The 16,396-nt window shown below is 33.3% G+C and overlaps 1 protein-coding gene across 1 annotated transcript; it reads right to left on the bottom strand.

Moving 5' to 3' along the window:
• Positions 1-3,368: 3,368 nt before the first annotated feature.
• Positions 3,369-12,591, bottom strand: LOC100815467 (protein ZINC INDUCED FACILITATOR-LIKE 1). Its single transcript, XM_006597992.4, has 17 exons — positions 12,232-12,591; positions 11,405-11,445; positions 10,443-10,503; positions 10,247-10,349; positions 10,061-10,163; positions 9,849-9,902; positions 9,706-9,768; positions 9,307-9,356; positions 9,102-9,174; positions 8,701-8,889; positions 8,489-8,576; positions 5,165-5,250; positions 4,961-5,068; positions 4,767-4,811; positions 4,591-4,679; positions 4,091-4,134; positions 3,369-3,599 (listed from the first exon to the last, which is right to left on the bottom strand). Exons 1-17 carry the CDS (start codon positions 12,383-12,385, stop codon positions 3,487-3,489), a joined length of 1,464 nt encoding a protein of 487 aa, XP_006598055.1. The 5' UTR covers positions 12,386-12,591; the 3' UTR covers positions 3,369-3,486.
• Between the last annotated feature and the right edge of the window lie 3,805 nt (positions 12,592-16,396).

Here is a 16,396-nt window from a genome sequence, read left to right as displayed (position 1 = left end):
AACTCTCTTTTTATAGTTGTTGGAGTGGACTTGGGCCTAATGCTAAAAATCTTCCTCAATGATATTTTTTGGATTTATTTTGCTTTTAATCATATCTTTCTGAGACTTTCTGATATTTTGGATATTTTCTCAATCTTTTTCTCTTTTAATCTCTTCTTTTCATATCTACAAGCCATAAATAAGAAAAATATCAAATCTTAATATTTAAGCCAAAGATAACTGCTAAATAAATATTTTTAAAGATATTTTTAATATATTTTTATTATCAAAATAACTCATATTTAACAATTATCACATAACTAGTCAGTGAGAGCCTTGCCATCATACCATGGCATATGGTGTCCTTCCAGCAGTTATCTGAACTAAAATGACATAAGACCACTAACTTCTAGGAGTTCTAGTGGCAGCTAGCGAGTGTGATACATAAACATATATGTTGAGTTAGTGAAAAGGTGACACCTTAGGATGCGTGCGAGATCCAGTAGATAACCACAACCCAGTGATTGCTAGTCTTGTGGGTTTTAATTTGTGTTTAGGCCTTTCTTTGTTTTGGTTGACGAAGCGAAAAGACTCACCCTTACGTATTTTAATTTATAGGGTCAGATGGAGTCGAGGCCTTTTCGGGAGATGGTTCCTGGATGTGACACGGGGCGTTGACCTATGGTAAGACGGATTTGATAGTGTTTAGCTTTACAACTGGAGCAAAGATTTTAGTGTTGTCAACTCCTTCCTTTTGTTGAAATCCTTTAACAACTAATTGGGCTTTGTATCTCTTTAAGCCATCATTCTCCTCCTTTACTTAATAAACCCATTTGTTATGGAATGTCTTCTTTCTCGTGGGTAATGTAGTTAGTTCCTCTGTCTTATTAGAGATCAAAGACTTCATCTTGTCTTTCATAGCAAGAGCTAGAAGCTTATGTGTACGGTCAGGCTTACCAAAGTAGTTTTAGGTAGAAGCAGTCAACACATCAACTTACTTGATCAATTGAAGTCCATTGGTACCATTGGAACACAAAATACCAAAAGAGGTATAAAGCATAAAAAAGGTAAAAGTCTCACATCTTAGAATTTTGGTTGTGTAGCATATGTGCACATCAATGATCAAGCAGAAATAAACTTGATCTCGAATCAAACAAGTGCACTTTCATCTGCTATGGCAAGGACTAGTTTGGCTATTGCCTTTGGGATGATGAAAATAGAAAAATGATTCATAGTAGATATGTGATGTTTAATGAAAAAGTGATGTACAAGGATGAGCATAAAACAGACGCCAACAACTCATAACAAAGTGAGTTAGTGTATACAGAGGTGGACAATGTTCTAAAAAGTCCTATAGTCAAGAATCCTCAATCAGAGGAATCAATTAAACAAAGCAGTGAACAATAACTCAACACTAGAGCATTTTACTCCAACTCCTGTACCGCAAAGGTATACTTGGCCTCATGTTTCTAACAACAAATGCCTAAATTATATATTATTGGCTGATGAAGGGGTGCCTGAAAACTATGAGGAAGCATGTCAGACTGTATATTCCAACAAGTGGGAGCTTGTTAAGAAAGACGAGATGAAGTCTTTGATCTCTAATCAAACATGAGAACTAACCATGTTACCCGTGGGAAAGAAGGCACTCCACAACAAATGTTATATCGAGTAAAGGAGGAGCATGATGGCTTAAAGAGATACAAAGCCTGACTTGTTAAAGGATTTCAACAAAAGGAGTTGACTACATTGAAATCTTTGCTCCAATTGTGAAGCTAAACACTATCAGATCCGTCTTAAGCATTATTGCTAGTGAAGAACTCTATCTTAAGCAATTGGATGTCAAAATTGCATTTCTTCATGGAAACTTAGATGAGGATATTTACATGCACCAACATGAAGGTTTCTCAAAAGAAGGGAAAAATAAAACGGGTAGATTGAAGAAAAGCTTGTATGGTCTAAAACAAGCCCTAAGACAGTGGTATAGGAAGTTTGATGGCTTCATGCACAATGAAGGTTTCCAGAAGTGCAATGCCAATGATGGTTGCTTCTTCAAGAGATACAAGTCTTGTTAAATCATTTTGCTATTTTATGTTGATGATATGTTAGTGGCAAGTCTAGATATGGATCAGATTAAAAGCTTGAAGCAAGTTGTCAAAAGAATTTGAGATGAAAGACTTGGGTCCAACAAAAATAGATCCTTAGAATGCAAATTACAAGAGATAAAAATAGAGGGATTTTGCAATTATCTCAAGCAGAGTACATCAACCATGTTTTGCAAAGATTCAACATTGGTGAAGCCAGGCCAGTTAGCACACCTTTGGCTAGTTATTTTCGTTTATCCAAGGATGAGTCACCTCAGATGAAGGAAGAAAGAGAATTCATGATTAAGGATCTATATGCCTCAACCATTGAAAGCTTGATGAATGTGATGGTTTGTAGAAGGCCCAGATATTAGCCATGTAATGGGAGTTGTTAGTAGATTTATGTCAAATCCAGGTAAAGCTCATTGGAAAGCAGTCGAGTGGATTTTGAGGTATCTATGAGGCACTACAAACAAGTGCTTGTACTTTGGTAAAAGAGAATTAAAAGTACAAGGATATATAGATGCAAACTTTGCAAGTGAAGTCGATCATAGAAGAAGTACCACTGGTTACATATTCACAATTGGAACTACAGTTGTTAGTTGGATGTCACAAAAGTAAAAGTGTTGAAATGGCTTCAAGGTTTGTTTACAAAATTGGGATTCATCCCGGAGAAAATTGTTTTGTATAGTGATAGTCAAAGTGCAATGCATCTGGCAAAGAATTCAACATTTCATTCTAGAACAGAGCATATTGATCTTCATAATCACTTCATCAGGTCTCTACTTGAGGATTAGGTGCTAATATCGAAGAAGATCCAAGGAAGTAAGAATCTAGCAATATGTTAATAAAGGTGGTGACCATCGACAAATTGAAGTTGTGTTCAACTTTAGTTGGCTTGTCAGAATAACAAATTGAAGGTTGATGTATTGATCGAGGTGTGAGTGGGAGATTGTTGGTCAAAGGTTACACAATCCAATTAAACGAGTGAAACATTTTTTGTTTCATTGAGAAAAGGTAGGAAAACTAGAGAAGAAATAGTTAGCATAAAAATAGGAAAAAGAACATGTATGAAAGATAACTTCTACATACCTATATAAATAGCACCCCTTGGAATCTTTATTATATATATTCCAATAATGAGAGAGAATAACAATGAGAGGGAGAAAACCTTCACAAATAGAAAATATTATACTTATTTTTTTGGGTATAATTGGGTTGTGGGTTGAGTGTTTTATAAACACCTATTTTACATTTTTTTCTCTTTCAATAAAAAAGGTCTGCAGCAGCCTAGAGACATAGGCATAATTGGCTAAACTCCATTATCAATTGTGTGATTATTCCACATTTATATTTGTTTCTCACAAATCTGATTATAGGAAATTTTGCATAATTTCACACAACTGAGCTTTTTTCTAATTTATCAATGTAACTGATTGGAGTGCGTTTTCTTCTTTTCAACAAGGAATGGTTTGAACAACATTAGTATTCCAAGTCCTTCAACTATGTTCAAGACAAAGAAGACCATATGGGTGCCTGCAGTCAAATGTACAGCAGTAAGTAAGCTCCTAATAATACAGCTAGCAAAAGAATCAATGCTCTTAATAACTATAATGACATCAAGGTCTAGCTAGACAATAGTTTATTGTACCACCACAAGCATACTGTCTAGTCAAACATAATACCATAAGGAATTCACATGTAAATCAGTTCTACATTTGCTTTTTTCTTTGTCCTTCAACGGTATTAGATTAACACAAAATAAATGCATAATCTGATCTTAGGTCCATACACATTAAAACATAGTACTATAAGGAATTCACATGTTATTCAGTTCTACATTAGCTTTTTTCTTTGTCCATCAAGGGTATTAGATTAGCACAAATAAATGCACAGTCTGAACTTGGGTCCACACGGATTAAAGGCTGCTGTTTTTGAAGGCTAACTGACTTTAAAGATAGTCAAAGGGTTCCATGTTCCATATATGAAACAGAAACCAGAACAAATAAATTAATTGAGCATCATACCTGGGAGGAATGAAGCATCCATCCGCTTTTGTGACCAAGTTAATCTGCATTGACCATGATCATATAACAAAATAGGAGATACTTTTAATGTATCATACTTGAGGTTAGAAAGTATGTGATTAAGAAATTCTACTAATGCAAACTTTATTAACTGTCATTGGATCAGAGTGAGAGTAATTTCCATTAAATGTCTTACTATGCCGACAAGGCTAAAGGTACATCAACAGGAAACAGGCTACCTACATCTTTCAATCTAGTCAACTAACAGTTAATTATGAAAGAATATTATCATAAAGGAACTTAGCATGAAGTCTCAGGAACAGATGAATTATATTAATCTGTTATTAATATAGATCATATATGAAAATACCTGTACAATAATATGAAAGTTTTATAGCAAGTATCGTTTGAAACTTTAATCCCATGCAGATGTCTACATTGAGTTTTTTGAACTGACAGATAAATCGAACTAAAACTGAAGAAATCATGGAAACACTCACATTGCACCACCTGTAGCAGGGCCAATAGATTTGAATAGAGACATGCCTGTCATGGAAATGCCATTAGCTGCCCCCCTCTGGTGTTGTTCCTGTTTTCCAAATCAACATGTCATCATCAATAACAAGTCTCAACATTGTAAAGAAACTAAAGAGAATGAAATTATCCAAAAATTTACCACTGCTCGGTTTTGTAGAAGGAACAGACCAGTATTAATGGTTACCTAAATCCGATAAAAAGAATACAACCAATCAAATTTGTAACGTAGAGAAACTTTTCAGAATCAATTAAACTGATCTCCAGAGGTTTTGAGAATCCAAATGAATTTTAAAACCCTCAATAAATGGTTAAATAAATAAAAGGTGCACTTACAGACAGAAGATTCTTCAGAATTGAAGCAACACTTAACACTATGTATAGTGCTAAGCCAGACAACAATGCTATGAAGGGGTAACTTTGCAAAAGTGGTATGGATATCATCTGCATATGGGACCAAGGTAACAACATATATATTTCAAATAACAAAAAAATGAAATGCTGAAATGCAATAATTACCACAATTAGGTGAAAACTAACCCCGGAGATGCGACCAATAACAATAGGTCCACTAGCTTTTTCCACATATGGGTATATGATAAGTTGGTAAATGATAAGCGCAAGACCTGAGCATTTGAGAATTCAGTAATTATACAATTCTATTATGAAATAGGACAACAGATATCAACACTAACCATGTGTTTGGATCCTGAATTTCAAAATTTCAAAGAATTTGAAATGTTCAGAATTTGAATTGCTTTGATTTTAATTGCCTTCATTTTTCAAAATGCTTTGTTTGGATGAATCAATTTAAATTTCTTTCATTTTAAATTCTTTGTTTAGATAGGGCAATTCAATTTCCTCCATATGCAAAATTTCAATTTTATATTTTAAATAGATAAAATTTTAATATTAAACTTTATAGAAAATAAACACAATATAATTTTGAAATATTAATTAAAAAATATTTTCAATTTATAATAATTTATAAATACAAAATATTAATAATTTTAATTAGGGTTGTTTTGTCTTACCACAACCAGTGATGTTTTTAAACCGACATCAACCAAGGTTATTTTTTAGTCGACATCAAATAAGGTTTTTTTTGTCAAAGTATGCCAGGAATATTTGTCAGTTGACGTCAGTCGGGATTATTTTTTGGCTAACGTTGGTTGAGTCTATTTTTGAGACGATGTTGGCTAAATGTTTTTACTAACGTCAGCTAGGGTTTGTTTGGCCAACACCAACTAGGGTCTTTTCAAACGACATTGACCAAGGTTATTTTTAGCCAACGTCGACCTAAAAAATCCTAGCAGGCGTTGACAAAAAAGTCTACCCAATATCGACTAAAAAATAGCTTGATCGATGCTGACCAATAAAACCTACCCGATGTCGGCTGAAAAACATCATTGGCTAATGTTGGACGATAAATCTCTAGTCGAAGTTGGCTAAAAAATAGCCCTGACCAATGTCGGACAAAAAACCATATCCAACATCGGTTATAAAATAGCCTTGGCTGATGTTGGCTAAAAAATAACTCTGACCGATATTGACCGAAAAAAATGTAGTGAATGTCAACTGTAAGAACCTAGTCGATGTCGACTAAAAATAATCATGTCCAATGTCGATCAAAAATGCCTAACTTGTGTTGGCAGAAAAAACCATAACCAACATCAACCAAAAAACTTAACTAATGTGGTGAAGAAATAGTTTTGGCTGATGTCAGCCAAAAAAGCCTAACCGACGTCAGCAAAAAAATCCTAACCGACGTCAGCTAAGAAAATCTAGTTGGCATCAACCAAAACACCCTAGCTAACATTGGCTAAAAAATAGCTTTGTCTGACGTTGGCTGAAAAAACCTAGCTTATGTCGACTAAAAAACTCTAATAGGTGTCTACTCAAAAGTTAGTTATGATCGATGTTAGTAAAAAAAATCTAGTCAACATCAACCAAAAAAATCATTGGTCAACATCAATTGAAAAAACCTGGAAGACAACAGCCAAAAAAATCCTTGGCAGATGTTAGCAAAAATTTCCCATAACTAACGTCAGTGAGAAAATAACCCAAACCAACATTATCTAAAAAAAATCTTAGTCGATATCGGCAAAAAATAGCTTTGGTTGACATCATACAAAAAAATTCTAACCAAAAAACCTCGGCCAACGTCAGTGAAAAACAACTTATGTCGATATCGGCCGTAAAAACTTTAGTCACCCGTAGTTATGAGTGTTGAGTGAAAAGAGTTGCGAGTAAAAATGTGAGTTAGAGTGAACATCTCCGAAAAAAAATTTTCAAATTCTATATTTTGAGAGAATTTAAAATCTCACTGTTTTAATCAATCAAAATGATTCATAAAAATATCAAAAATTAAATCTCCTTTCAAATACTCTATCCAAACAAACTATTTTATCATGAATCATTTTAAATTCCTTAAAAAAAATGAATTCCCCAGTTAAATTGCTTCATCCAAACACACTATAAATGTAAATTTTTTTCTACATCTTTGCCACTGTCAAACACACAACGTACATACAATATTGATAAAAGTATAGAACTAAAGGAATAAATTTAATTAGGAGTGTTTGCAGTGTGATATGGTTTGATTTTTATCCAAAAAGTCATCCGAACCAAACATAAAATAAAGGTGTGATTCAGTTTAATATAACATCAAATCTGAACCAAACCAAACTAATCTTTTACGGTTTGGTTCAATTCGGGTTCACGATTTTTAATTTTTTTAATCTATTATCACAATTTAAACCAAACTTACATAATTATTATATATGCTATATAATTTTAAAAATGAATTTTATTTTTATTAAATTTTGTTTAACATATCTTAATTAAAAATTATCTTCACTTATATTTAGCATTAATATAAAATAATATTACCAACTCTTTTTGTAACATACTAGTAATTTGGGTATCATTAGATATTTAACACTATTTTTTAACAACATTAGTACATCCTTTTTAACATATGAAAGTAAGATATACATCTTGATTATAAAGCAAATGAAAAGTAATAAATTATTTAATACTTATTATCAATTATCACAATAAAAATCAATATAATTATAGTATGTGGTTTGTTCGGTTAGGTTTGGTTTTTTATAAAAAAAATCCAAAAACTGAACCAAACCACAAAAAATATGGTGTCTTTTTAGATTTTTAGTTTGTACCATTTCGGTTTTCTTGGATCAGTTAGGTGGTTTACAAATGGTTTGGTTTAATTTTGAACACCACTAAATTTAATATGGTTCATGTGATACCATATTATGTCAATCTTGTTCCAAACTGATTACGATGCAAACTTGCCAATTGTTCATGCTTCCTTTATGAAGAAGATAAGAGAAATCTTTCTGTCAAAATTATTGAATCCTGGAGTGTTATAAAATAGAAGATTCCTCAAGCAAAAATAATATAGAACCTAAATAGATGTACAGTTGAATTAGTAACTTTTGGACATCAACGTAATTTGAACCATATAAAACAACTTACTAATCCTGATTTAGGCACACAAAATATTTGAGATGTCTATAGCATTTGATATTAAAATATACTTACGTGAAGTTACAAAGCCACATTCAGAATATGATTGCAGGTCAAGAATCTCATTCACAAATATTAAATTATGGCCATGACCAAGACATGTCTAAACAATATTTGACCAAAGTTTGGAAACCCAAGTCAATAAAATTCATTAAACGAGATCAGTAAAACGAGAAAAGCCTTGCAGGAAGTGACCATATGGCCTTATGTAAATGCATAAAATTTATATGCAATCGGTATGGATGGAAAGTTAGGAAGGAAACTTGTATGCCCAACCTTAATAAGCATATATTGATGGTTCCAGAGATGCACCTGATATTGAAAGAACATTACCAACATCATCAGTTGTAAAGTTCAACCCCCCCAGCCTTTGAGGACTCACAGCCCATATCGAGAAAACCTAAAGAAATCAGGATGAATGAATATTGTTCACTTAAAAATGCTTGCATAGAAAGCATGAAAATCAAAACAACATATATAAAAGGAGATGCATGGACCATTTTAAACCTTATTAAGTATCATACCTCTTGATACGCAATATCATGAAGTGCGAAAACACAATAAACAATGACCGATGACATTAAGGGCCAATTCAGGAGGAGGTTTTCCTTCTTTTGGATTATCTTGTCTTTACCAGCCACATTGCCTCCATTTTTTAAAGTTTCAGCATTGTCTATGGATTCATTTCTACATTTGTGGTTGTGAAGTGTTTCCTGAATGTATTTAAACAATTAAATTGACGAAGGAGACAGACTAAACAATATAAACAGTGAAGACAAAGCACAGCTGAGCTGAAAAAATCATACAAAAATGGTTTTACACTATAAAATGCCATCATAAAAATGTTAAAATAAAATCCACGAAACATAAAGAAGATAGAAACATCTGTAGTCAATGAACAGATTTATCAACCTAAGATACATACCGGAATCCAGATACAGCCAATAACTACTACAAATGCAACTGCAGATATTATAAAGTTGGGCAAGTAAGGAAACCTGCAGAATGATTTATGTTTTGGAAAATGAAAATCAGCACATCATTAAAGAATAAAATGATAGAAGGACAAAGGAAATCGGAAAATTGAATCCTTAAATTTTATAAAATTAAAGTAAGAGAAGTCCACTTACTTATCCCAGAAGGAATCCTTTGGAAATATATGTGGGTACTTCTCTACGGGCTACAATTAAAGATTAGCAGTGTTAGAGAAACAAGTGACAAATGTGCACATAAATGTTAGCCACAAGCCCACAATCCCTGTGTGCATGCACCCTCACACAGATACTCAAGTACTTGATAGAAAATGTTAATACTTAATAACATGCAATTTCTATGGCAGATGGATTTTATCAAAAAAAAAAAAAGAATAATAATCCTCAATTAAATACAGAATTTCAAGCATTAACCTTCTTAATTAAAAGTCAGAAGTCTTTCAATATAAAACAAGTCATCTCATGAACAAGTACAAAATTTAAGGGTTTATGCAAGATGCATCTTATACTCCTAATGGCCAAGAATATAGATAGTACCTGAGCTAAATAGCCTCCCAATGCTGGGCCAATGATTAAACCTATGCCCCAAGCTGCACTGACCTAAAAGCAAATCACACTGAATTATTCTTGTGGAAATACAGTACTAAGAACTAATATTAGAAAAAGTTGGTGATGCTTACAGTTGAGAGTCCTAGAGCTTGGTGTTCTTCCCGAAAAAGTTCAGTGGCATAGGCCTGTCAAATAGAGGAGTTAGGCAAACAGATGTATAAATGGATGTTTCAATGAGATGAACAAGTTACATATCCAAGTTCACACACATTCAATATTTCTATCCTGGTACTGGTGGAAGAAACATGAAACTTCTAACTATTAGGAGTTAAAAATGTGATACCTTCACTGGTCCAAGCAAACCATTTAAACTTCCCAGAAGAAATCTCATGATAACTGCCATCCAAAAACTTGTGCTAAGGCCAAATAGTGTGTTGAAAATGACACTGAAATCAAGCAAGCGTTGATTATTATGGGAAGCTGCACAACATCACTTAAAAGAATCCAATTCATTAACAACTGTACTTACACTACAATAATCCCTATAACTATAACAGGCTTTCGACCGTAGCGATCAGCTATAATACCCCATAATACAGATGTCAAACATCTGCCAAACATGAATGCAGAACCTACAACATTTTTTATCATACTGGCATCACTAATAAATAACTTACAAGAATTGTTGAAGAATCAAAAAATGGAAATAATAGAAGTAAGCTTACCAACATAACCAGCATAAGAACTAATGTCAGCTTCTGTTTTCGCAATATTAAAATCCCTTACCTGAAAATAAATGTTGCATTATTGAGGATACATATTATGTGCATCAGCATAAAGTTAAATACTAACAAAGATTTGATTTCTTGATTATTTCATAACAAATGAAAAAGCAAAACAGAGAGCAATAAGACATTAAAAATTGACTTTGGCAAATCCAACTTGTTGTAACTATCAGTCTCAGCAAATTTATACTGTTGAAAGGGAACAGAGAATGGTATATTATTGTTGAGGAAAAAAATGAAGGGGGATTGGTATATTGAAGAAAATCCTCTGATTAATGTCTCAGGTTTTTAAATTATTTAGATTGAACATTATTCAGTTCTTGAGACCACTAATTAGTTGTGTGCATGCCAAAATTTCAATGTGTTTGAGTAGTCTCATTGGAGGAGTGAAGTTCATTCACATTGGCCAAAAAAAGAATTGCTATTTTGCAATAAGACAAACATTCCATCAATAACAAATCCTTTCTAAATTCAGAGTCTCTCCTTCAAAATAGCTCAAATACATCCCTTCCTTCTGTAAGTTATTCATGGCCATGGACATTCCAAGAAACACAACTACTTTTAGTTAGTCCAACTACCAGGAAAAGATTTACAGTATAAGTTTATCCAAGTACAGTAAACCTACATTATGGAACCAATTATTTGTATTATATATAAAAATGATGATTAAATTACACAGTGAATTGACACTTAAAGTCATTTTTGAAATGCCAAAACAGAGATAATTTGAGGATTGACAGGAGTGTGAACTTTAATTATAAATATAAATAAAAACTGATATTGAACTTGAAGCACTCAAAATAAATAAATATGTTCAGACAACTTCCAACAATGTCACAAAATCAGAGTATACATCAAGCAAAAAGGTAACAACATAAACCCCAGTAGATAGTTAAACTCACCATGAAATAAAGGAATGGAAAGAGAGACGATATAGGCAGCGCTGTACAGGACAAAACAAATTTAGATCAGAAGGGGCAAAACAGTTTCAACCGATTGAGAAAGACAAAGAAAAATAAAAAAAATTACTAGTGGTAAAACATAGAATCAGACACTGATTTTCCTTTCAAAATATTAAAATTGAAAATCCCATAAAACAATTCAGCATTTAACTTCAATCCTCCCGCACTCTCTTACGGATAGAAAGCACTGCTTTTTGAGCTAAGGTACTCAATTTCTGACACTAAAGAGAAAAATGAAATAATCATATGAATTCAACCAGTCAACTCTAAGGTGTGAACTTTTTCTGATTTCCTCCAAGAAAAGAAAAAGGATGAACCAAAGTTTGGAAGTGTATAACTTGAAAAGGACTAGTTTTTCAGTTTTAGCTTAAAAGATTAGCTGTTAAGGTAACAATCAGCTTTATATTCAGTTTCAGTTCTGAAGTTAGGCACCAAATTTTATAGCCAACCTAGCTGAACTTTTAGCTAGTTTAGCAACCTTGCAGGCAACTGTGTTTGTCTGATGCAAAAGCACATAAGGGCAAGCAAATAATTCAGATTACTCTAGTGACAAAGGCCATTGATAGCACAAGTTAAGGAAAGTAAACATTTGGTTAGAAGTTAGAAAAGTAGCATTAGCAAACATTTGGTTAGAAGTTAGAAAAGTAGCATTAGCAAACATGGCAGTCACAAATACCCCAAAAGTCCTAAAATGGCAGGAGTGAAAAAAAAAAAAACACTTTTCCTGAAGTGAAAAAACACTCAAATAAAGTTAAATTAATGATTACCAGCACACAACACCACCATCCATATGATGAAAAGATTTGTAACGGGTACACCCTTTCCCTCACTCAACTCTTTGGCTTGATCCACTTTGCAACCAGGGCAGTTCTCGTGGTACTTCCTCTCCAACAATGGCTGCTTAACATTTTCCTCTTCCATGTTTGTGAGAGAACCCCACCACTTGTTTCACTCAGGTCCCTCTTTTTTTACAAGTATCATTCAAACCCAGAAAATGGAGAGAAAACAAAACGTCCACACAATCAAAGGAGAAGAAGCTCTCGTACTTTTCCTTGGTTTGAGAGTGCAATAAATACACCTGAACAACACAAGCCAAGGTGTAATGTAAAACTAGACTTAGACTTTGAAACCGTGCGTTTCACTGGTTTTATAAAATTATATATATATATATATATATATATATATATATATATATATATATATATATAAACAATAATTTTTAAAAATTTAGTACTATGTTAATTAATTATTAACAAGAAATTTGATTAATTATATTTTTAATTAAGTTAATTTTATCTTAAAAATTAAGTATATTAAAATTTATTGTAATTTTTTGTTCACTCAAATAATAATTCAAATAATAAAGGTGATATAATATCTTTTGAAAATAAATGTACATAAATAAAATTATTTCTTCTAATGATTTTTATCAATGAAACAAATATATATATATTAAAATTAAAAAATAATGTTAAATATTTTATTTTTAATAAATATATATTTTCTTTTCTTTAAACTTATTAAGTCTGTTGAATTTCATTATAATCTATTTTTTTAAGTAATAATATCCATGTAATATCGATATGAAACATAGAAATTAAAGAATAATAAATTATATAAATATAAATTCAATAATGTTGTTGTTGTTGTTGTTTTCCAAAATTAATCCACCCCGCATGATATTCCATCTAGTCACTATAATGATTACCTCGCATGTCAATCTGGTAAAGTCAACCAAGATTCATGGGATCAACAGGGATATCTTCATGTAGTCCAAATTGTAGCTTGACCACATTTATTTGATGTCATTCCACAATGGGAAAACAAATAATTGCAGTACATATAGACCAAATGTCGCTATCTCTGTATGCATGTCTTGGTAGGTCCTCTTCAAATCCTCTATATGGGACCCAAGAAAATTGAAATATATATGTTAACAATGCAACATTAGTAAATGTTAATATGTACATATTGATGGTGCGTTTGATGATAATAATATACCTAATGGCTCTTCATATGATCTATACAAGATCTATACCCGACCAAGTCACTATGAGGTGTGCCCCTATGTTCTAATCTACCACCATTCCATCTGAAATGTAAATGAAACAAAACCACTATTCATTGTAATGTTATATGTGGCGTCATTGAAATTAAAATTTGATTTCATTATTTGTAATACTTTTAGCGAGGGGATAAGTTGTTCGGGCCGTAGACTTCTGGTGTATAAAAGACTGTGGTACTTGCCATGACTGGAATAGTATGACACAACCACCCATAACTCTCCCAACCTCTGATGATGCCCGACACAGTTCTCTGTATAGGTTTGCTAAACAAGCAGAACCCCAACTATGTTTTTTTATGTTGTTGAAGTCACGTAATAAGTTCAAATACATTAGTTGAACTTTATTTTTAGATTTATCAAGTATTAAAGCACCACTAGTCATGTACATTATGTAAGCTCTACACCTGCATTGTAATTGGTGTATTGTTGTTTTTTCAGGTAATGGTGCGCACAAGATGCTAAGCAACCATATCAGCTTCAGTGCGGCTCCCTTACATGCATTATCTAGAAGGACTTCGCCTAGTAACTCATCACATAACTTATCCCAATATAAGAAGCTAGGTCCAGTCACAACACAACCATCGACAATGCCTAGATGCAGTGCAACATCTTCGTGTGATGGTGCACTCACCCCATGGTAGATGAAAGGTGTTTCAGGCCTTTATCATTCAACCAATATTGTGATCAATGTAGGATCAACTATATACTATTTGATTAGAGCAATATGTTGAAACCCGGTAGACGATAATAATGGTATAGTTTGTGGTTGTGGTTCAAGTATTGTATGGTAGTATGAAGTGATTAAGTCATTAATCGTGGTACGTGAACGGTGAACACGTCGATGACGCAATAGAGGTATATGAGCCATGACATCAAGGTTAAATGATAAACCGGTTACAAATGATATAAAATTTGATGTTGGGCGATGAAAATATGGTATTGACATGCACCTCCCATCAATTTATAATATAAATTACGTCGAGATTACAAAGCACGTTTACACTTTATCTCATTGTAAGGCCTCGAGATTCGAAAGCACGTTGACATGAATATGTTACTGTCACACATTGAGATTCCAAATCACGTGAACCATGGACCCATGATTGATTGTATATATAAAGGCACCATATCACCATAGACTTTGTATAGTAGCATCAAATCAAATTGTGCGAGAAAACAGAGATAGCAAGCAAAATGAGTTCAGAGCCAATTTGTGTGTATGCTTATATCAATGGGGAGACCATCCACAATTCAAGTCCAAATGCAGTTTTCAAAAGTGACAAGACAAAATCGATACTGTTGAATCCAACAATGACGTTGTCAGACATAATCACCGCAATACAGTCATCAATTAGAGATAATGATGTTACGCTTTTAATTACTGCACTTTGGTATCATTGTCCCGTATACCAATTCAATGGTCATGTTGAGTATATGGCAATTCAATTTATTGACGAAGAAGGTGTTTGGTGCATCTTTGATACATTTGCAAATATTACAAGTGTAATATGTATGAAACTTAAAGTTAATGTACAAAATTTAATTGGATCGGGCTTCTCCCAACGCAATTAAATTTCTCTCCCAACACGCACATCAAATAGTGCACTTAATGCATGTGAAATTATAAAACTACCCATAATACAAAAACTAGTCTAGGTGCCCTAAAATACAAGGGCTGAAAAATCCTACATTACTAGGGTACCCTCCCTACACTATGGAGCCCTAAATACAATGCCTAAAAACAATGAAACCCTAATCTAATATGTACAAAGATAAGTGGGCTCATACTTAGCCCATGGGCCAAAAATCTACCCTAAGGCTTATGAGAACCCTAGGGCCTTCTTCAGCAGCTCTGGCCCAATCTTCTTGGAGTCTTCTATCCAATGCCCTTGAGGGGTAGGATTGCATCATCCCCTCCCCCTTGAAAAGGATTTGACCTCAAATCCAGAGGTTATTGAAACTCTGGGTTTATTTCCTCGACACCTGTAAAAAGAATAAAAACATATATGTTAGTGGTGTTGGGTATGTTAGAGTAGGGTAAGGTCTGAAAACCCCTTTCTTGACCATCATCCCATGAGGGAACATGGTTTCTCACCAACTCAATGAGTGGTGCTACAAGTATAGAAAAATATGGGACAATCCTTTTGTAAAAGTTTGTTAAGTCATAGAAGCCCCAAATTTCCCTTATACTTGGTGGAGTGGGCCACTTTGGAATGACCTTTATTCTCTTAGGGTTTGTGGGAACCCCTTGATCACTATTTGAAAAATTAAGGAAAGTAATGCAATAAAATGTACCTTTTTTTTATATTTTCATGTTGATTAATCCTATCAAAAAGTATGACAAACCTAAGGTGTCCCATATGAGCACCTAGGTTTGTATTGAAACAAAAAAATAAGAACAAACCTACCTAATGAGTTCCTATGTATATGAATCATGAAGATATTGGATGCATGACTAATTTTACAAAAGAGGGTTGCACTACTCAACACATTCATCATACCACATATCGTAGGGATTTGGTACCTCATAATACCTATTTTGGACACCAACAAAACACAAGGATTTAAGCTCTTACAAACCAAACCCTCATCCAACAACTCCTTTACTTGAGGAATAATCTCAAGCCCAAGAGGTGTGGCAATGCTAACAAGTATCTTTTTACAAAGAAGATGTGGAGGTTTTCTAAGAGAGGAAGTTTCTTTAATGTTTGTCTTTTTTCCTTCTTAACTAACCTCTTAGAGCAGACACTTACCTCCTTACACTCCTCCTTAACCATTAAAGGTTGTCCTTCTTCTTGGGGGTAGATTTCTTTACTAGATTCTTCCCCTTTTGCTTCTTCACTTTCACTAGAGGAAGGTGAAGTAGT

Source organism: Glycine max, chromosome 15, assembly GCF_000004515.6.
Source record: "Glycine max cultivar Williams 82 chromosome 15, Glycine_max_v4.0, whole genome shotgun sequence".
NCBI lineage: Eukaryota > Viridiplantae > Streptophyta > Magnoliopsida > Fabales > Fabaceae > Glycine > Glycine max.
The sequence above is the reverse complement of the archived record's forward strand: the minus strand, read 5'-3'. Positions and strand labels throughout refer to the sequence as shown.

Coding starts and splice junctions, on each gene's coding strand:
- LOC100815467 (XM_006597992.4), bottom strand. CDS start 12,385: ATGGAAGAGGAAAATGTTAAGCAGCCATTGTTGGAGAGGAAGTACCAC. Junction 8,577..8,700: donor ATGATATTGCGTATCAAGAG/GTATGATACTTA, acceptor TGATTTCTTTAG/GTTTTCTCGATATGGGCTGT. Junction 4,680..4,766: donor TTCTACAAAACCGAGCAGTG/GTAAATTTTTGG, acceptor TTTGGAAAACAG/GAACAACACCAGAGGGGGGC.